Source organism: Phalacrocorax carbo, chromosome 1, assembly GCF_963921805.1.
Source record: "Phalacrocorax carbo chromosome 1, bPhaCar2.1, whole genome shotgun sequence".
Lineage (NCBI taxonomy): Eukaryota > Metazoa > Chordata > Aves > Suliformes > Phalacrocoracidae > Phalacrocorax > Phalacrocorax carbo.
Window position 1 is genome coordinate 39829917 of NC_087513.1, and position 20968 is coordinate 39850884.

The 20968-nt window shown below is 43.2% G+C and overlaps 2 protein-coding genes across 2 annotated transcripts; one reads left to right on the plus strand and one right to left on the minus strand.

The window, feature by feature from the left end:
- Window positions 1-898: 898 nt before the first annotated feature.
- On the plus strand, window positions 899-14802 carry CCT2 (chaperonin containing TCP1 subunit 2). The gene is made up of 16 exons (XM_064449383.1): window positions 899-1048; window positions 2419-2493; window positions 2971-3036; window positions 3135-3246; window positions 4138-4214; window positions 5174-5286; window positions 5838-6040; window positions 6244-6344; window positions 6430-6557; window positions 8605-8708; window positions 10461-10580; window positions 11168-11296; window positions 11391-11494; window positions 12921-13020; window positions 13692-13833; window positions 14480-14802. The coding sequence occupies exons 1-16, from the start codon at window positions 1046-1048 to the stop codon at window positions 14508-14510; spliced, it is 1608 nt and encodes a 535-aa protein (XP_064305453.1). The 5' UTR covers window positions 899-1045; the 3' UTR covers window positions 14511-14802.
- Window positions 14803-17443: 2641 nt separating this feature from the next.
- On the minus strand, window positions 17444-18290 carry LRRC10 (leucine rich repeat containing 10). The gene has a single exon (XM_009504110.2). The coding sequence runs from the start codon at window positions 18278-18280 to the stop codon at window positions 17444-17446; it is 837 nt and encodes a 278-aa protein (XP_009502405.1). The 5' UTR covers window positions 18281-18290.
- Window positions 18291-20968: the final 2678 nt, after the last annotated feature.

The following is a 20968-nucleotide window of genomic DNA, read 5'->3' on the forward strand; positions in this document are numbered from 1 at the left end:
AAGTAAAAATCCCAAAGAACTCGAAAAATACTAACCAGGTACTGACATAATAAAAAACAGAGGCAGGTGTGAAAGTTGGCAGAGTTCTAGTCATGTTGTTCTTTGCCGTCTCCGTTGGGACGGCCAGTTTGAATCTCGAACAGCTTTGCGTATATACTAAGAGATTTTTATCTGGCAGCAAGAAGAGGGATACCAGCTAGGATTAATTCTTGAGGAACAAGTCATAGAAATTGACTGGTTCTTGTATGACCAGGTCACTAACAGCAACAGGCTTTTTGTGTGGAGGAAAAGTAGCAACAGAACAAGGCTTGGATGTGGTCTCATGCATCTGCAAAGCTGCCAAGAGGGGAGTTACCCGTTTTTTAATATTGAAATGACGCATGTACTGAGTGGGGCTGTGCTGGGGTACCTCCTGCTCGCCGCTTTTAACTGGTGATGTGGGTGACCTAACAACAGGGACTGGTCCAGCAGGCACGCTGGAAGCCCAGAGCGATGACTTAACGGGCTTTTCACGGCTTTGAGAACTGACCCCCGAGAATATGATGAAATTAAACTGGGGAAAGGGCAAAACTCCTCCGCTGGAGCAGAATTAACTCAGCGCCGCCCAGACGGCAGCTCCTCGGGAGAAGGGCCGGCTTGCTGCCAGGCGCTGCCAAGCACACCAGGCCCGGTGCTGCCGTACCAGCGGCCGGCGTGACCCAGGGCGGAGCAGGAGGCGACAGGCCTCCAAGTGACGTCACTCGTAACGAAAAAGAGGACCGTTGCCTCCCTAGGTCCGCCCACCGCCCTCAGGAGGCCGGGCCTGCCGCGGGGGGAGCGCGGGCCCGCCGGGGAACGGGAAAGGCGGGGCCAAAGGGGGGGCCCTGCCGCCGGCGGAGGGACGGGCCCCGCCGCCCCTCCCACAGCCCCACGCGCCGCCGGAAGCGGCCGCTCCTCTGACGCCACTTCCGCCGGGAGCTCGTGGGCGGGCTGCGGAGCCGCGCGCTAGTTCTCTGGGGGAGGTAGCGTCTGGCGGGACCTTGGCGGTACCGGCGGCACCGGCATCATGGTGAGCGGCGGGGCCGGCGGCGGGGCCGGCGGCGGGGCGACGCTTTTGCCCGGGCGGAGGGCGAGATGATGGCGGCGGCGCTCCCTGTAACCACGCGTACAGGGCCTGGCGGCTGCGCCCCTCCCCCGCGCTTTGTCCGGTTGCAGTGCTCGCGTGGGGGCGGCCTCGCGCCCTGCCCTGCGGGCGTGGGGTGGAGGAGGAGGAGGAATGAGGGGCGGGTGTCGGGCCTAGAAGGTTCTAGAGGGCGCGCGAGTTGGGCCGGTGCCCCGTCCCCCTCGGCCCGCCCGCAGCAGCATGGCGGGAGGGAGGGCGGGAGGCCGCTTCTTCCCTCCTCTCCCGTCCGAGGAGACCTGGAGGGGCGGTACCGAGGCGCCCAGCCGGGGTGGCCGCCCGCCCGAGGGCACCCGCTGGGAGCTGCCGTCGCGCCGTGCGGAGTCTCCTGCCGCACCCTTCCCACTTCTCTGGTCAAAGCCGTGATGTAACGGGCACCGAACTGGGAGAAAAACCGTGTGCTGATCACGCAGCGAAGTAAAAAGTCACGGAACTCTCTTAAGTGGGATGAAGGGAGATGTTCCTATCAATAATTCCTAATTTCTATTCCTCATTCATATGAAGATAGGAATGGTAGGAAGACGTGCCAGGGGAGCTTTAGGTTGGATATTAGGAAAAGTTTCTTCCCCCCGAGGGTGGTGGAGCACTGGAACAGGCTCCCCAGGGAAGCAATATTCAGGAAGCACTTGGACAACACCCTCAGAGACATGGTGTGAATTTGGGGTTGTCCTGTGCAGGGACAGGAGTTGGACTCGATGATCCTTGTGGGTCCCTTCCAACTCAGGACATTCTATGATTCTATAATACATCTGTTATTTTGGGATTTCATCCTAATTCATTTAAGTCCTTGAGCTCTTTGTGAGTATTAAAGGCACATATTCAATACTGCTATAACTAATTTCCATGGAAATGCAAAAAAAATCAGGGTTCAACACAAATATCAAAGTATTAAAGACCCAGTGTGGTCAGTAGCTAGATTTTTTTAGGTTCTGCTGGCTGTACTTTGGGTGGTTTGGATCCGATGGTTAGCAGGGCAGAACAGCAACATACACATTGCTGTGAAGTAAGGTACCGATAACGGCCTTTCAGGCTCATAGATCAGTTTTGTAATCTCTGCGCGTGATTATAAGATTGCAAGATAAATTCACCTGGACTCTCTTAAAAATCTATCTTGAATATACCTTTTCTTTAAAGCAAATGGGATATAGAAATAAATCTTAATAAAAGCATTTTTTAGGTTGTTAGTGTCAGGGATTCATTTTTAAAATATATTGTTTTATTGAAGCTAAAGGAATATTCTTATGTTAACTCTGTTTTAGGCTTCCATTTCTCTCGCTCCTGTGAACATTTTCAAGGCAGGTGCAGATGAAGAAAAGGCAGAAACAGCTCGGTTGGTAAGTTTAATTCTCTTAAAAAACCGGTAATGCTTGGGGTAATTAAACTTTGTCTCTTCTACTGTTAAATGTGCTTTCAGCTTACGGTGAGGTAGAACTTCATCTGTCTCTTACTGGTTTTTCTTGTTGTATGCCTGAACAGAAGGTAGGAGGAGTGTTGTTTATACTAACAGTTAGAGAAACTCCTCATAATTGTTCAAAAACTAAGTAACTCTGTACCTTAGCTCAGAAGATTAGTGTTCATTGGAAGGCATTTCTTTTGGCTATGAGACAGGCATTCATGGTTTCTGTGAAAATTAAGTGTATTTGATTTGGTTATCAAAATGTAGCAGTTAAGAAACTTGTACCCAGACTCTGCTGAAAGAAGTGTGGCTGTGGAAGGGTTGGGTTAGGATGTTCTCTTGGAAGTTACGGGCTAGCATATAATTCATGTATTAAAGTAGAAATAATTCGTTCTCTAATTTGCTTTCATTTCAGTCATCCTTTGTTGGTGCCATTGCTATCGGTGACCTGGTCAAGAGCACTCTGGGGCCCAAAGGCATGGTAAGGCAGCTGCGAGTCCTCAGTGGTCATACCTGTTAATTTTGTTTTAATAGTTACCGTTGGGTTTCAAGCAGTATTCCAAATCTTGCATCTTGTAGGACAAGATTCTTTTAAGCACTGGGAGAGATAGCACAGTAACCGTGACCAATGATGGCGCAACAATCCTGAAAGCTATTGGAGTTGACAATCCAGCTGCCAAGGTCTTGGTTGGTGAGTTTTTAACAGCTTGCCTTGCATTTCTTAACTTGTAACTTTATTTGGTAGCTTTTATGCGTTCTTAGAAAAATATTCTTCAGATAATGTGAAAAATTGAAGGGAGGAGGGGCAGAATTCCTGAAGTAGGGAGGCCAAGGTGTTTCAAGAGTTGTGGAACTCTGCAAAAGTAAAACTGAAGTATATGCTGCTCTTGCAAAACTGTTCTGCTGTCTCCTTGTCTTCCCTCAACCCTGGTTTGTCCCAGGAGTCAGAAGGGACAGAAGGCAGCTGTCTGGCCCTCTTTTTCCACTGGGAAAATTCAGAACAGAATCTGCTGGGGTACAGAAGTTCTGTCTGGCCCTTCCTGATTTAAATATTTTTTTAATCATTTAATAAGCATTATGCTCTGGACAGAGTTTACTGTTGTGATCAACTGTCTTAGTGTGCAAATGGTCCAGTTCTAGTGACAAGCAGGACCCTGAACAATTCAGTGTCAAGATTCTGAATGATTTTGTGTTTGCTGGGTCCTTGTTTATCAGTAGTTCACGCAGCATACTTGGTTATTATAGTCTCTGATCTGTATTTGTATCTTGGAGCTTCTATCTGGCCCTGCTTCTTTTGATGACCAACTTTACGAATGGAGAGAGAGGGAAGCAGCTCTTGGCCATCACCAGGCTGGAACTGGTGTCCAAGTGGCAAGTAAAGAGCAGGAATTTAAAGGATGCTGAATTCTATTTGCATCCCAGGTTTTTCTGTGACTTACAGAGTGACCTCTTTAAACTGTTGAAGAGTACAATTCTTTTTTCTTCTCCAAACTAATGTGATATAAGAATAACTGTACATGAAGCTGGTACTGGTGAGCATGGTATTTTGAATCAAAACATTAATATAGTGTTCCTTCTTTAGATATGTCAAAGGTTCAAGATGATGAAGTTGGTGATGGAACTACATCTGTGACAGTGTTGGCAGCTGAATTACTGAGGGTGACGTATTACACTTTTTCAGATGTTTCTATTTGAAAGCGTGCTCCTGTGATATCAATAGGAGGTGCATTATTTGCTGTTTATGAAGAGGGCTCCCAAAGCATAGGAAAGCCTTACTCTCTTGCCATTGAAATTGATAAGAGAAAACCCCCATAGGCATTCCATCATTATTTTTTTTAAAGACTATATTCCTTATTTATAAATTCACAAGTATTTTTATTTGGTACATTTTAGAAAACTATTTTCTCTTATTTCATTATGCAAGTGAAACATAGAAGTATCACTCTCACAGGCCACTTCCTGGATGTTGCACTGGGCAGCATGCAGCACTGCTTAGCTGTGAAGATCAGTCCGCTGAAATCCTTTTCAATAACATTAATGGGGGAGGAAAAAAAAAGGAATGTTAAATTCTGTTCTTGTGTGCACAAGACTTGAAATTATACTGTTCCTTTAAACTCTGCATGGGTTTTATGTTTACATAAATGTTTATACTGCCAAACTAAATCTGGAATTACTATGAAAGAGGCTTCAGAAGTGAGGAATTCTTGTTAGCAGAGCTATGCTAGTGAATCTAATCTCAGATCTAGGAACTGTGATCAAGAGCATCTGAGAAATGATCCAACAGCTTGCCAGGTTTCTCGCTAAAAGGGAGTTTGGAGATGTTTGGGGTGTTTTTTTCAACTACAATTTAAATTGCAGCTATAAGTGAACAGGAACTGATCTCCATTGGAGTTAGGATTTTTTTTTCATTAGTCAAAATTTCTTGACAGTATTCCAAGGGCAGGTCATATTTGCCTAGATTGGAAAAAAATACTGCCAGTAGGGTGACTTTAATTCCATTGCTAGAGCTCTCAGGCTTTTACTGCTATTCAGGATTTTCTGATTACTTGGAAGTGTCCTTCTAGGTAGCGTAAATTTACCTTGGGGGGAAAAACTAATGATTGATTTCATTTAACTAGGAGGCAGAATTACTGATTTCGAAGAAAATTCATCCTCAGACCATCATTGCGGGCTGGAGAGCAGCCACAAAAGCTTCGAGAGAGGCACTTTTGAAAGCAGCTGTGGATCATGGGTTAGTAACGTGCATTTGCTGTAACTTCTTATAAACCAGTCAAGATTAAAACATTGGTGAGAATTATATACCACTGGGAAATTCTTCACTCTCTTTTAAGTAGTGTAAAGGCTGAATTTATAAATTTTAAGTTAAGGAAGGAAGGAATTTTTTTTCAGATGAACTACAGAAGCTTTATGAAATTATTCAAAATTACTTAGGATGTGCACAAATAAAATACGAGCAATAATTTGCTTGCTCCCTAGAACAAAAATCTGAGCTGTTACTTCAGTTTTCATACTCTGATTTTAAATGTGACTATTTTCTTTAACTGACACTTGGAGAGCGCAGACTTTCTGAAGGTGAATCCAAAAGTTCTCCTAATTGAACTTGTATTTCAAGTAGAAGGTTGTATTCCAGGACTTTGGAGGGATTCTGTGTAGCATTCCTCAAAATGGAACATGGTACGCATAGGTAGACGCTAGAAGCAGCAGGGAGAGACTGACATTGATAGGTTAACACCAGTTAATGCTTTCAGAATTTTCACTTTAACTGTACTGACTTTATTTTAGTGATGATGAAGTGAAGTTCCGCGAAGACTTGATGAACATTGCAGGAACGACTCTTTCATCAAAATTACTTACTCATCATAAAGATCACTTTGTCAAGCTGGCAGTAGAAGCTGTTCTTAGGCTGAAAGGTTCTGGTAATTTGGAGGCTATCCATGTCATTAAGAAACTTGGTGGAAGTTTGGCTGATTCCTACTTGGATGAAGGTAAGTCTCTGTGTGTTGGCTGTTAAGTGCGCTTGAGAAATAAAGCTGTTAAAAGTTACACATCTCTCTACAAATCTGTTCTAGGAAAGACTGCTATGTTATATTTATTATTCAATTTAATAATGAGGAAGTTTTGTAATAATTTAAATGACTTGTTCTCCTTTTTTAATTTGAAGTCTTACAAGATCTTTCTGTTACTACAGGCTTTTTACTTGACAAGAAGATTGGTGTGAATCAGCCAAAAAGAATTGAAAATGCAAAGATTCTCATTGCAAATACTGGTATGGATACAGACAAGATTAAGGTGTGTTACAGAACTACTGCTGTGAAATGGTGTTTTTGTAAATGGAATTAATTTTTAGACTGAACACTTGTTTTCTTTGATTTAGATTTTTGGCTCTCGCGTTAGAGTGGACTCTACAGCAAAAGTAGCAGAAATAGAGCAGGCAGAAAAAGAAAAAATGAAGGAGAAGGTAGAGCGTATTCTTAAGCATGGAATAAACTGCTTTATTAACAGGTATGTGTTTTCTTGGAAAAAGGCAAGAGTTACAAAGTGGCAAGATTTTAATATTGTATGAGTGTGAAGAACATTATGCCTGTATCTGTAAAATTGGTGATCTTGCCTAATGCTTAACTGATTCACCTTACTGAGGTTGATGTTCTTTCATGTGCTTCCCCTCAACACCATGGCCCCTTCTTTGTTTTTGTTTTGTTTTAAAGAGGAAGAACTGATGTTGTTTAATCAAGGATCCATGCTTAAGTCCAAGTGAAGTGATGTCACTATACTTTGACACTAAAAGATTTAGTTATGAATACCAGCAGCATTGTCCACATCCATATTCCCCCTTTTGGGGGGAAACTGGTGCTGAAAGAATCTCTGCTGCTGAATGTGTTTAGTTCAGACTGAACCAGCTATGTTTTATCCTGCATTAAAATACTGGTGTTGGAGTACTGCTCCAAATTCAGGAGTGTTTCAGAGGCCTCTCTGCTCCCTGTCAAGAACCTTTTATACACATCTTTGGAAGTGTGGAGGAAAGCCATTTTCATGTAATGATTCATTCAGCTCATAAGAAATGTCACGATCTAAGGTACTTACTTTTGTTAGCAGTGAACTTCTCTTTTAAACTGTCACAGTGCAAAAACCCATTCAGTTATTTAATGATATGAGAAATGCTTCTGCCTTTCAGTAATTCTCACTTGGGTGGAACTGCTGTACATGCGAGTAGCTTGGCACCTGGTATTTCAGCTCATTGCGTAGTCTACTAGGAAGCTGATTAGCTAGTAGTACCCGAAAGGATGGGAGTTGTAAGAGCAGCACTGTTTTGCACAACAGCAAAGATATACTCTTTCAGGACAGAGTGCATCGTATAACTTGCCTTCAAAATTTGCGTTAAACATCGGTAAGAACTGCTGACAGACTGATGAATCTCAGTCTCTCCATCTGTCATGTTTTACATACATTGTGTGCAAGTGTAGGCAAAATGGGTATTCCATCCAGTGGACGTGATACAAATACAAGAACTAGAGTCAGAAGTCTTGCTGGCAAACTGATAGAAGAATCCTTGGAGGTATGCAAAGAAAAAATCCTGAACTCCATGGCTCTTACTCAGTGTGCTTGTAACACAGGTAGTGGCCCTAAGGAAGCTCAGGTAGCAGTCAGTCGCTGTAGCCAGGCTAGTGGTATTCCAGTTAGATTGACTCTTGACTTTCAGATTTATTCCCTGACAAAACTTCTGTTTATAGCCATACTGTAGATCCACTTCACATCTGATACTGTAAATGTTAGCCAGCTCAGTACCTCTGAGGAGATGTTTGACAAAGGTCAAGGCTATATGGATGGCAAGTTGGAAGAATCTTCTCTGTGCATACCCAGCAGTGCCAATTGTCTCTTCTGAAGATAGGTTAGAAACATCTCTTTTTGGCAGAGATGGCATCTCCCAGCCCCTGCTGAATCTTTACAACACTCAGTCTCTAATTTGGAAGGGAAAAATAATTTGGCTTAGCACTCCTGAATGGTTGTTGACCATTCAGCTTTAATTGACTACTTTGCTCTAGAGAGAGAGGGATACATGTTAACAAGAGAGCACATACTCTTCTCTGTGGTTTGCTATTTGTTTTGCAAGACTGGCTGTTTATTGTTCCCAGAGAGTTGTGTACTGTTTGGATTTTGTATTGCTGAAGGAATTAAAGATGTTACTTCACATGTTATTCTAGTGCACTCTGCTAGAGTAGGCAGTTAAGTGCTCAGCAGCACTTAGGATCAAAGGACTCAAAATTTAAAGCATATGGGCCCCTGTGATAGTGTGTCTTCAAGGGAAGGATATTTCAAAGAGCTTTAGTAGTTTTATTTTTTTTTTTTTAGCTTTGTATGTTTTCCTGTCACTGCATTTGCTTCTGTGTGGTGTAACGTTCTGCATGTGGCAGGTGCCTTACATACTGACTTGGTAGCTTTCAGAGATCTGTCCGTGTCCATGCTACGGAGAATCAGGTGTCCTTGTTAACTCTGGTATTCAAAAGGTTTGTTCAGTATGTAATGAGAAGATGTGCCCGTGTTTTAATTGTAGGCAGTTGATCTACAACTACCCTGAACAGCTCTTTGGAGCTGCTGGCGTCATGGCTATCGAACATGCAGACTTTGCTGGTGTAGAACGTCTGGCTCTTGTTACAGGTGCGTAGAGTACCTTGTTGGTGGGTCACATTATTTGTTTGATCTTTAGTAAATTTTAATGCTTGATCACCTCGTTTGTACTTTTTACTCTTAAGCAGATCTGTGAACATAAAAAGTACTCCAAATAAGCTCTATTTTCCAGTACTTAAATACAAAAGTATATGGAGGACTCTGTCAAATTGGCCGTAAAACCTTGAAATTACTTTGTTGATTTATCAACTGCTATAAAACTGTCAGTATTTTTTCAGAAGCAGGTAACTCAATTTCTATCTTTACTATGTTACACTTACATGTTAAATGTCTGTTTTGATTCTGAATCATGTCTGCATGATGACTTAAACATTTTTCTCTAGCAACTGTGGATGAAGGATCATAATGCTAACTGTGGATTATAATTTAGCCAGCTAGTGCCAGTTAGTAATTTTCTTCCATGTTTTAAAAATATTTTCAGTTAAATCCCTGCTTGATAAACCTTTGAAATGTTTGTTTTCTAGGGAAAAGATGAAACTTAATGATAGAATAAGATGATAAATCCACAAGTTAGTTAATACCATCTTGTTATAAGTGGCCGTTGTTTGTAATAACAGAGTAGACTGAAGAGTCATCCTTTGTTAAAAATGTGGGCCTGAGTCATCGACTTGAGGTGGACCTCAAATGACATGAACAACCTGGATATTTTTAGTGGTGGTTAGTGTAAATGTGACTCTAGTAACTAATGAAAATGAAACATCTCGAATGCTACAGATGATTCTCATTGCTGAAGTTAAAGGTAGTTAACTGGAACATCAGAGAAAATTGGTTATGAAAGTGATCAAGAGAATGGATAACTTGCTTTGCTGGGAGAAGGGAAAAGATACTTGTTTAGCTTAGCAAAGCTGAAGTAGGAATTGTGTATAACGTTCTATAGGCACGTTGACGCAGGCAAACACTTGATTGAGAGGAACAGTGCTCATGTTCTGGAACAAATTCAAAGCAAATTTTGTAGGCAGGGCCAATGGACCATATCAGACCACGCTGCATCAAAGAGTATAGCTTAAAAAAATAGACAAGCTTTTCATAAGCACAAACTCTCTACTGCAAATCTTGTCTTTCCTTGTACTGCTACAACTACAGCAATACTGCAAGCTGATTGGAATAACTGAGCATACATTGGGAGTGAATATATGTAAATGGTTTTCTAATGTGAAGAGCAAAGTACTAGAACAATATTGCATTCAGAGACATTTTGGTCTTTGTGACATCAGATTTGTTTATGAATGGTGTGCTATAGCACTGCTATGACAAGGCATGAGATGCATGATTCAGGAGAGTGGTGGCCAGGGGTTCTCAGCTGCTGTCAGGCAGGCAAAATGAATGCTGGCACAAGCTTGAGTTTAAAAACGCAACAAACTTTATTTTGTATTTTATAAATACTTCATCAGTAAGTACTACTAAAACTTTTAAACAGATTGTCATTTTAATACTGCCGAATATCAATATTTAGTCTCTAATACAGGCAGAACTCAAAAGCGTAACAGCTGTTGTAGTTCTTGTGATGTGACACAAAATATTGGTGTTTTAAGGACTTGTCAACATCAATAGAAGGTTTCTGGTGCTGTATGCTGACATTGGAAAAATTCAGCTTATCAGTATCTTTAATTTCAGTTTATTTTTTGGGCAGTTATGAAGATGACCCCCGCCTTGGTTAGACCTTGCCTGAGTAGATGCTTTCATCATGAGCTCTTTGGCTTTTATATGATCTTATATTTGTAGGTGGTGAAATTGCATCAACCTTTGATCACCCTGAGCTAGTAAAACTAGGAAGCTGCAAGCTTATTGAAGAAGTCATGATTGGAGAAGATAAACTCATTCATTTCTCTGGAGTGGCAATGGGTAAGTGTTTTACGACTAATGGAGTCTTGTAACATTTCTGTTAACCCTGTGCTAACACTGTTCAGTTACCGGGATGGCATAGGAATTTTGTAGTGATTCATGTAACCATTTTTCTCAAAGCCTTGCTCTTCAGTAAAAATCCTGCCAAGATGCATGTTCATGGTTAAAATTGTTCATCTACATAATATTAAACATAGGCATAAACATTTGTAAAGATGGGAAGCAAAATTTCTGATTTGGAAGATTAAATTGACAAGAAAAGTAGCAACCTGTCATGCTTCAAGAACTCCAGATCTTGTTCTATAAATGCCAATACTGTAAGTTTCTGATGGGATGTTTTGAAATAACATTCATTTTCTAATAAAATAAATAAGGAGTTGTGGAGCAGTTAATTGATAAAAGCAATAGCATGGTGTTACTTGTTTCATTCTACCTGTAAAATGTCGTCATGCTTTCTTTTTGCCCCAAATGCTCTGTGTAAAACTTGATGGCAGTGATAGTGAAACCGTTACAAATGCTTTGCGGTAGTCTCTTTTTTTGTCTTTAGTTTGTTTTTTTTTAAATCTTTTTGCATTTGCACTTTTTAGGTGAAGCTTGCACCATAGTTCTGCGTGGAGCAACACAGCAGATTCTAGATGAAGCAGAGAGGTCTTTGCATGATGCTCTCTGTGTTCTTGCCCAGACTGTGAAGGACACTAGAACTGTGTATGGTGGAGGTGAGTATTAGATTTTTTGTACTTTGTACCTGATACACACTTTGTATTACTGTTCAAGTCAGATATGAAATATCTGTGTGTCTTCAACAAATAGGTTGTTCAGAGATGCTGATGGCTAACGCTGTTGCAGAACTTGCCATCAGAACACCTGGCAAAGAGTCAGTTGCAATGGAGTCCTTTGCAAAGGCTTTACGAATGGTAAGTATGTTTAATCAGTGAAACTTTGCATCTGTTAATCCAGCAATCTTAAGTTTACTAACTTCTGACATCAGATAGTTGCTTTTCTTTCAGCTAGCACATTAAAATCTTGGCTGATTCACTTGACAACTGATTTAGAAAAGAGAAATCCTTCTGTTCTATTGATACTCTAGTGCTATTTGATAGTAGTAGAGCATGAATACAATCTAGAAGTTTCTAGACTTGCATTGGAGATTGCCTTTTAGCAGGAAATAGAGTACCACAAGAAAGGTTTATAGAATATTATGGTGCTAACAGACTGTTAATTAGAGAAAAATTCCTGGATATTAGGGAAAACCTTCCTTAAGAAGTGAAAGACTACAGGAAAATATTTCTCCCAAAAAATGAAATTATAGAGCATGGTAAGACTTGGCATTACCTCAGAAATATTCCTTGTATCAGCAATAGTGTGGCCAGCAGGAGTAGGGAAGTGATCTTGCCCCTGTACCCAGCACTGGTGGGGCCGCACCTCAAATCCTATGTTCAGTTTTGGGCCCCTCAGTACAAGAGGGAAATTGTGGTGCTGGAGCGTGTCCAGAGAAGGGCAACAAAGCTGGTGAAGGGTCTGGAGAACAAGACAGATGAGGAGAGGTTGAGGGAGCTGGGGTTGTTTAGCCTGGAGAAGAGGAGGCTGAGGGGAGACCTTCTCGCTCTCTGCAACTACCTGAAAGGAGGTTGTAGTGAGGTGGGTGTTGGTCTCTTCTCCCAAGTAATAGGACGAGAGGAAATGTCCTCAAGTTGCATCAGGGGAGGTTTAGATTGGATATTGGGAAAACTTTCTTTACTGAAAGAGTGGTCAGGCATTGGAACAGGCTGCCCGGAGAGGTGGTGGAGTCACCATCCCTGGAGGTATTTAAAAGACTTGTAGATGTGGCATTTGGGGACGTGGTTTAGTGGTGGACTTGGCAGTGTGGGTAACAGTTGGACTCAATGATCTTAAAGGTCTTTTCCAACCTAAATGATTCTATGATTCAGTCAGCACGTGTAATTTACACTGCTGTCACTTAAACAATGAACAGAGTGATCTGGTGGTTAATACTACCAGCAAGCTTCTGTCCTTAAAATGAAACCATTTCTCCAGTTGTTGTCTGAAATAAGAGAGACGGATTTCTTCATGTCCATGTGAAGTGAAGTGGTAAATCTGATAATGAGCTTCTGTCCTCTCATCTACTGTCTTGACAAGGTCTTAAATAAAACCCTTTGAAGTGTAGTTTGATTTCGTACCCTCACCCCAAAACTTACGATCACTGTAACAGAACATCTGCCATGTTTTTGAAACTTCTTTTCTTGAAACTTAATAGTAAACCAGTAATAACAAAATGTGTTTCATGTTTACTAGGGATTAATCCCTGCATTCATTAAAAACAACCTGTGCTTGTCCCCTTAGATCCCAACAATAATAGCTGATAATGCTGGCTATGACAGTGCAGATTTGGTTGCTCAGCTCAGAGCTGCTCACAGTGAAGGGAAGACTACTTACGGACTTGGTAAGGGGGTTGATACTGTTTCTGTTACTGGGTTGGTGTTTGGGAGGGCAGTGAGGCTTATTAAACTTGGCCACATCCCTTTGTCACTGATACACTCAGCTGGAAGAACTGAATATGTTGATTTCCATTTGCTTTGCAGAGAATGGAGGCATACGATGTCGCATTCCTTTATAACTTTACCAGGCTTTTCACAATAAAGTGAAAAGCTTTGGTTTTGAAGGGGATGGTTTCCACCTGTAAAACCACTTTCCTTGCTTACATTGTGTCTAGTTACATGAAGCTCAAAAAGAAAGGCACTGATATAAAGAGAAACAAAGAACCAACGCAACCCAGCCCTTCCCCCATCAACTTAAAAAGGTTTTTGAGAAGAATTCTGAAGTTGATAAACCTAAGAAAATAGTGCTGAGTCCTCTTGAAATTTTGCCTCCTTTTCCCAGTGTATAAATTTTTCATAATTATTTTTTTTCTTATAATTGCAACACGTTAGGCTTAAATCGGGAGCCTTGAAGTGAAAGACTTCATTTAATACTTCCCTTACTACCAATATGGTTCGTTTAAGCAGGCAAGTTACCGTTCTGCCAGCGGCTTGTAATTTTGCGATGTAATGCCTTAAAAAAAAGAAAAGTTTAAAAAACCCCACCCTAAACAAACTCTTGATGTGTCTTTTCTAGATATGAAAGAGGGTACCATTGGAGACATGGCAGTCTTGGGAGTAACAGAAAGTTTCCAAGTCAAGAGACAAGTTTTGCTGAGTGCAGCTGAAGCAGCAGAAATGATTCTTCGTGTTGATGACATTATTAAAGCAGCACCAAGGTAGGATTTGAGTCAGTTAAAATGATACAGAATAATCTTCTGTGAAAGAGTAACTGTGTAGAAAAGTCTTGTTCTAAAAACATTTTATTTACAATGAAGACTGACGTCTGACATGCTCTAACGTTCATGTTACATGGTTTGTTTTGCTCTAGGAGTATGAACAGGCCATCAGCGTGCTTAAATTGGCATGCTGAGCAATGCCTAGTTAACCTTAGGTCACCAGCTACTTGTGTGCCACATATAGTACTAAAACATCTGCAAAAGTGGCTGACCAAAATGTAAGGGATCATGCTGCGGTTTTTTTTTTGCTCTTGGGAAAAATTGTAGTTAAAAGTGCAGCTGCTTCTGAAGTGGAATCGGCAGCTAAAACCTCAGTTGTTCAAGATGATTGGGAAGAAATTCCACTTCAAGGCAGGTTTAACCCGTGAGCGCCCGCTGCTGGGCCAGTGTGCACTGTTTTGTGAACCACAGGTTTTTACTGTGGTCAGAGGTGTGGTATTAGCTTTGAGGTGATACTGCCTTTTGTGCTGTGAGATAAAACCAGCACTGAACACAAAATATCAACTAAAAATTAAAAATAAGGGTGGGTGGGGAGGTTGGTGCAGTGTCAGGGGCCATTTTCTGAGTTTTTTCTTTTTCTTCCCAGAAAACGCGTACCAGACCATCGCCCATGTTAAATTTTCTTCAGCAGCTGAGGATGTGTGGACCAGATCTCACAGAGTAATTTTTTTTAATAATCTAATTTTTGTGAGGTTACGGAACAGAAGCTTGAGATGAGCATCTCCATCAATGGCATGAAATAACTGTCTCCAGTTGGTTTTAACTTATTTCAGTTTGTGTGTTGTGGGGAAGATTCACTTTCAAGTAAATCAGGGGTTTTATACAACCCTATTCCTTCTGTTTCTCTCCAGGTTCCACTTAAAATACACAAGAAATAAAATTAAAAAAAATAAATTGAAATCCACCAAAGTTGTAGTTGTCTTTGTGTAGAACCAAGAAGGGCAGCTCTGTTAGGAGAGTGGCGGTGCGCATCCTCCCTCCTCGGACGCTTGGAGCGGCGAGCAGGCAGTGGGGGCTAAGGCTAACCTCTCAAGCCCTTGTAGCGTGCTGGTTCGGGTTGACTCAGTGCATTTAGTGTGAGCGGTTTATTCCAGTCCTGGCTGTGCAGGTGTTGAGTTGGGATCCTAGAAACTGGCTCTGAAGTTAAATGTTACCCTTTTCTAGTGATGCTGGAGTATTACTCAATTTTTGATGATGAAGAGAAAAAGCTCAAGAGGAACCTTGGTCAATGCCCAGAACTACAACTTCAGGGGTTTTACAGCTTTTTACACCACAAACTTTATGTAGATAGGAGTTCTGCTGAGGGGTGTTGAGAGGAAGGTGCAGTCTGGGAGAGAGATCAGCATCCTGGACCAAAGAGGCTGTGTTTGAGTACAACGTACTGGGCTCAGGCTGACTGTACCAACACCTATTATTGGTGGGAAATGTGCCAGGCTGCATTGCATTCCTGTTTTCTCCCTTTTCCTCCCCTCCCCTCCTTTCATATCTGTTGCGGCCTATCTTTATATTCTCTTTGCTATTCCAGTAGTTGCTGCAAAGGCAACGTGTTTCTTAATTGAACTGTTTTATGCTTGGGTCGTAAGGAAGTTTGTGATGCCTGCAGCAGTCTTCCCACGGATCCCTGATGACTGTAAGCAGACACAAGTGGAGGCACCCTGTCTGTGTGGGAGCCTGTCGAGAGGTGCCAGCTGGGTGTCGTGGCCCTCCTGGCCCCTGCAAGTGTAGTGCAGCACCTTGGCAAACACCAGGGGAAGCCTGCCAAAGCAGGAAGATTAATTGGAAATCAAGAAAGTGTCTGTGCAAACATTTTTCTCCCTTAGGTTTCCTGAAATGAAGAGAATCTGCTTACAAAACGCTCCTCCAAACTCAAACCAGACTCTCTTCAGATCTCCAAAAGTGGCAATACCATGTAGAGAGTGCGGTGTTAAATACAAACCGTTGACAAGCAGGTGAAAGTGCCTTCTTCCCCTCCCCCTCAGGTAAAAAAAGTGCCAATCAGTTCCACAGAACATCCAACTATCTGAACTAGAATTTTAACATCCGACCATTGCATGTTAATAGAGCCCCAAACATCTTGTCGAATAATTTTGTTTTGCAGGAAGAAATAGTTTGTTGGAACAAGGTTGGATAAAGAATTTGGAAAGAGACAATTCAGTTATTTCCAAAGAAGGATGGTTTAAACTCAGTGACATGCTAGTACGCTTTATTTCGTTTAATGAATAGTAAGCATGCTACATGGATGCCAGCCAGATCCAAATTCAGACTTCATTTTAACAAGACAGCAAGTGCTAGCAGAGTCTATATATTTCCAGATAATTCTTGAAGCATGTAAGTGACACTAAGCAGCCACGAACTGGCATTGAATCAAACCTTTTCTGGGAAGTCAACTGCTGCTTCTGCAGGCTGCGCTGGTGAGACAGTTCCACTGACGAGTGAGGCAGAGAGGGGGAAGTGGCTGTTCTGCACCACCAAGGGCTCCCCACCCTTTAAAAAAATCCAAGCCATCTTTTACTGAACGCAGTGATACGTGCTATAGAATCAAAAGCTAAAAATGTCATTCTGAGCCAGGTTTCTTTTCTGTGTTACACAATTAAAGCAAAACATGCTTCTTAAAAAAAAAAAAAGTTTAGTGCATTTCCAAGGGAATCTGAACAGGTCTGAGTTGCAAACTGTAGAAATATCCAGCTGAAGTGAACTGAGTAAGGTTCGCCTCAGTTTCTGTGCGAGCCTATAGCGGCAGGCTTCCAGCCCTGGGTTTTATTTGTGCAAGTTTACCTTTGCAGCTTTCATGGGTTTTCTGTTTTAGTCAGGCTTTGATTTTCTTCTTTGCTATTGCGTGAAAACTCGGTGTGTTCGGCTGCCCTTACAGGCAGCGTTGTTGGTAATATAAAAACTAGCAGCAAAGTCTCCAGCTTTCCTCACCATCATTTAAAATGCTGCTTGGCAGTAACAAAACAAGAGCGGTTGCTAATTTTCCAGGAAGAAGGCAGCAGCGGTAAGAGGAGAGCCTGCTGGTACGTATGCGCCGTTTCCTTGATAGCGCAGCCAGGGCCCTGCTACTGCTTCCCATGTGGCAGGCAGGGAAACCTTCAAGCTGCTGCTGGGTTTCAGATAAGTCATCTGAGGCAAATGCTGTGGGTTACTTTAGAGGCGTGACTCTCAGCACCTTGAACAGTGGCAACACCTCAGCAAGGTGAAAGGGAGGAAAGTGAGCCCATGGGCTTCCCGTGGGAGAAGAGCAGCAAGTCTGTGCCCCGTACAATCCACCCACTGAAAACATCTAAACCGTGTCTTCATCTATGTGAACTCTTGAGTGGTTCCTGTATGGGAGGAGGGGGAAAGGAAGGAATTCTTTGCTCAAGAGAGTGCTGGGTGCTGCGTGAAAGGGGGGTGTCTGTACAGAGAGTGTTGCTGTCACCTAGGTCTAAACTGGTGCACCTACTCCTGAAGACTAGCCAGGTGGCATGGTGCTCCCTGGACGTCAGCAAGTGAGGGAGAGGTTGGGGGGCGTTGTGGGTGCGCTGTCTTTGCCAGCATGGGTGGCTGAGCATCAGCAGGGCTCAGCTTCTGGCTCAGGCTTGGTGGGAGGAGGTGGTGATGGTCTCTCATCGAGTGTGATTTCTATCACCGCCCCAGACCGCTTGCGGGGCTCAGGGGACTCCTCTGACCATCTCCCCACCCTGCGCACCCCTTTGGCCACCTTGGGTGCATTTCTGCAGGGGTTGTGGTCGTAGATCACCAGCTTCAGGCCAGGGAGGTGAGCCAGGCTGGGGAAGTACCGGATGGAATTGCGATCCACGTCGATCACCTCCAGAAAAGGCATGTCCAGGAGCACGGGGGGGAACTCGGACAACAGGTTGCCTGAGAGCCAGATGGTGCGCAGCTCCTGCAGGCACCGCAGCTGGGTGGGGAGCGTGCGCAATGCGTTGGAGCCGGCGTGCAGGGTCTTGAGCAGGCTGAGCTCGCACACCACTTCGGGCAGGCACTGCAGGCAGTTGGACTCGATCCAGAGGGTCTTGAGGTTCTGCAGGAGCCTCAGCTCAAGGGGCAGGCTGCAGAGCTTGTTGTTGCCCAGGTAGAGGATGCACAGCTGCTTCAGTGTGCACACGACCAGGGGCAGCGCTTTGAAGTTGTTGAAGTCCAGTGCCAGGATCTGCAGGTTTTGCAGCTGCTCCAGCTCAGGAGGCAGATAGTTCAAGTTGTTGTCGCTCAGATACAGCTTGACCAGTTCTGTAAAAGAGCAAATGTGCGGAGGCAGCCGCCTCAGCTGCCTGCCACTCAGATCCACCGTTTTATCCACTGGCATTTCTTCTATGTCTTCCAGAAGGTACTTCTGGCACTCGTCAGAGGGCACAAAAGCAGCTATGGCTTTCAGACTGTTGCCCATCCCGGGACGTTCTTTGCTTGGGGATCGCTGGGACCGCAAGGGACAGGGGCCTGCCGTGGTCTTCTCTGGCTGTGCACTGGCCTGCTGGTAACTCCGTCTTCCCAATATAAGGCTCTGTTTACATGGCACCAGCCATTAATCTCAAGGGCTCTGAAATGTTTCTGATAACTGAATGAGTGTTTGGTGACGGGGATTACGGACAGGACGACTCGGAGTGCAGGTCTCCCTCGCTCCCCCCTCAAAAACATTCCTTCTCGCCTCTTCCCACACACTACAGACATTGTCCGATTTTGCCCCTAACCATCACCCCGATGCCCTGGCCCCTCACCTCTCGCTCTGGCCATGCTGTCTGTCCAGCCAGTGCTGGCTGCAGGGATTGGCTCGGGAAAGTACACACCACAGAAGACCAAATTTTTAAACTCGGATGTTTAGCTTTCATGAAACTTTCAGCAGAAATGTCGGATGTATTCGAATTGTTGTTTAAAATGCCTGTCAAGACTTGAATGGCTTTCCAGACAAGTGGTACTTTTAGGGGTTTACTTTGCAAGGTGCCAAATACATAATTTCAGAGTGTAACCTGCTGCTCAGTACTTATCTTAAACCTTTAACACAAATACTTGGCAAACTGCTATCTTGAGCTGTTCTACTATTTATGTTCCTAATCTAACAGTGTTTACTATAGCTTCTGGCACTTTTGACTGTGTAGGGCCTTTTTCATTACATTGTGTTTTGCTTCTTGTCTGAATTCCCATTTAATACGCTCACTATCACAACCTGCCAAGGCTGTTCTCCGGCCACCTTCCAACCGTGCTACTGCAGTTCCCGTGTCCGTATCAAAACCTGGCAAGGAACTGCCACGGACTTAATTCCATCAAGATTCTCGCTTGTTATGAGCAAGATAAATACAATGTTAAAAGTTTAGATGTGACAGTGTAAACCGTTTCACTCCTCTCTCAGCAAGACCCGTTGCCATTCAGGTCAGGAGCACCTCTGATTTCTAGGAGGAGCCTTCCCGTGTCTAGGCACCTCTGCGTACTTTGGCTTCTGGAGCTGCTGCTGGTTTAAGTTTTCTTGGGGATTGTCCCACCTGCGTGTGGAAAGCTGGCAGAGTGTTTTAAGGTGAAACAGCCTTTCCAGTAGCTGGCTCTGCTTTGATATTTACATCTCATTGCTGTCATTTTCCGCACTTACCCTCCCATTTAGGGAGGATACTTTATTCAAACAATCTGCAGTTGGTTTCTCGGCATTAGCTGCTACATAACCAAAATATGTGATTGCCGAGAGCCACATATTCTTGGAAAAACAAAAGGCAGAACAAACAGAAGATTGAGAAAAAGGCAATATCGAACAGTTAAGGTGGCCTCTGGTCAAATCTGGTAACACAGATTTGTATTACCATTGCATGATTTCAAAGGTAAAGCAGCCCTTAGCTATCAATTTTGTATTGGCTCTAGGATGTTTACTAGTCTTTCACTGCAAGACAAATGGCTTTGCCTTGCAGCAGCGATGGTATGAAGGCTGTATGGAGGGTTTCCTGGGGGAGGAGAACACCCGAGAGGGCATCTGGGGGCCAATATTGCAGCAGGATGGAGAACAGCAAGTGCTGTGACCTGAGTGCCATAAAAGAGGTTTTGGACGGAGAAGCTGGGCAGAATATCAAGCCTGGAGAACAAAGCTATGTCGCAGTCATCTGTGGCCGTGCTGTGGAAGAGAGGTGCTGAAAATACTCTCTCTCACGACAGAAGGCGGGACATGCTGGGCACAGCATGCCAGCAGCAAGAGCCGGTTCACGCTAAATAAGCATCTCAGAGTAGCCACTTCTTTATTGCTTTAACACTACGTGCCCTGTCAGAGGACTGCCGTGGGGAACGTGTCATTCCTGGATTTTGCAGGGCGTCCTTTTCCAAGCAGTTACACTGGAATGAGATCTGACTTTTAAGAAAACATTCCCATGGCCCTCAGCAGGTTTTTGTATTTGTTTCCATTTCTAAGCACCTGCGGCACACCTAAAGGCAAGGCTCCCCGCCGCGTCGAGACACTGTATGTTTTAGGTGTGGAAAAGCAAATGCATTTGGTGTAGATAATAATGAATTTACATCATTGGCAAAGATATGTCCCTTAAGCAAATCCCTTCAGATAACCTGCTGATCAGAACAACATAAAAGCCTGAGTAAGAATATATTAATAACATAGTTTAGGTACATTTTTCTTTATAATCCAGATGGAGACAAACATATTTGCAATATACCTTATGTCTATAGACACAGACACGTATATATTTTTTTCTACTTGAATTATTTCTTCTTCATGAAACCTTTAAGCTGCAGACAACTATTTCTTAGGGATCCTCTGCATTGTAGTTTAATCATTATTCCAGCTTATCAAAAAAAGTCACGATGACCTTTTGTTGCTGCATTTTGTACCTCTGTTGGCTAAATGAATGTCTGCTTGGAACACACGGTGAGATCAGGGTATTTAGGAAAAAAATAACCTTTGTGTGGTGGGATAATAAAGGGATACATTTGCAATAAAATGAAAACAAACTTCATCCTCTGAGAATCAGTGACTCAGTGGAGGCTCTGAGGCAACGGCAGTCTCCTCAGTAGACCTAGGGTGGTGTTTTGAAAGCCACTTCACATCTTCAAAGTTATCCTGATGCCCTCCAACAGGAGCATTCATGACTTCCCA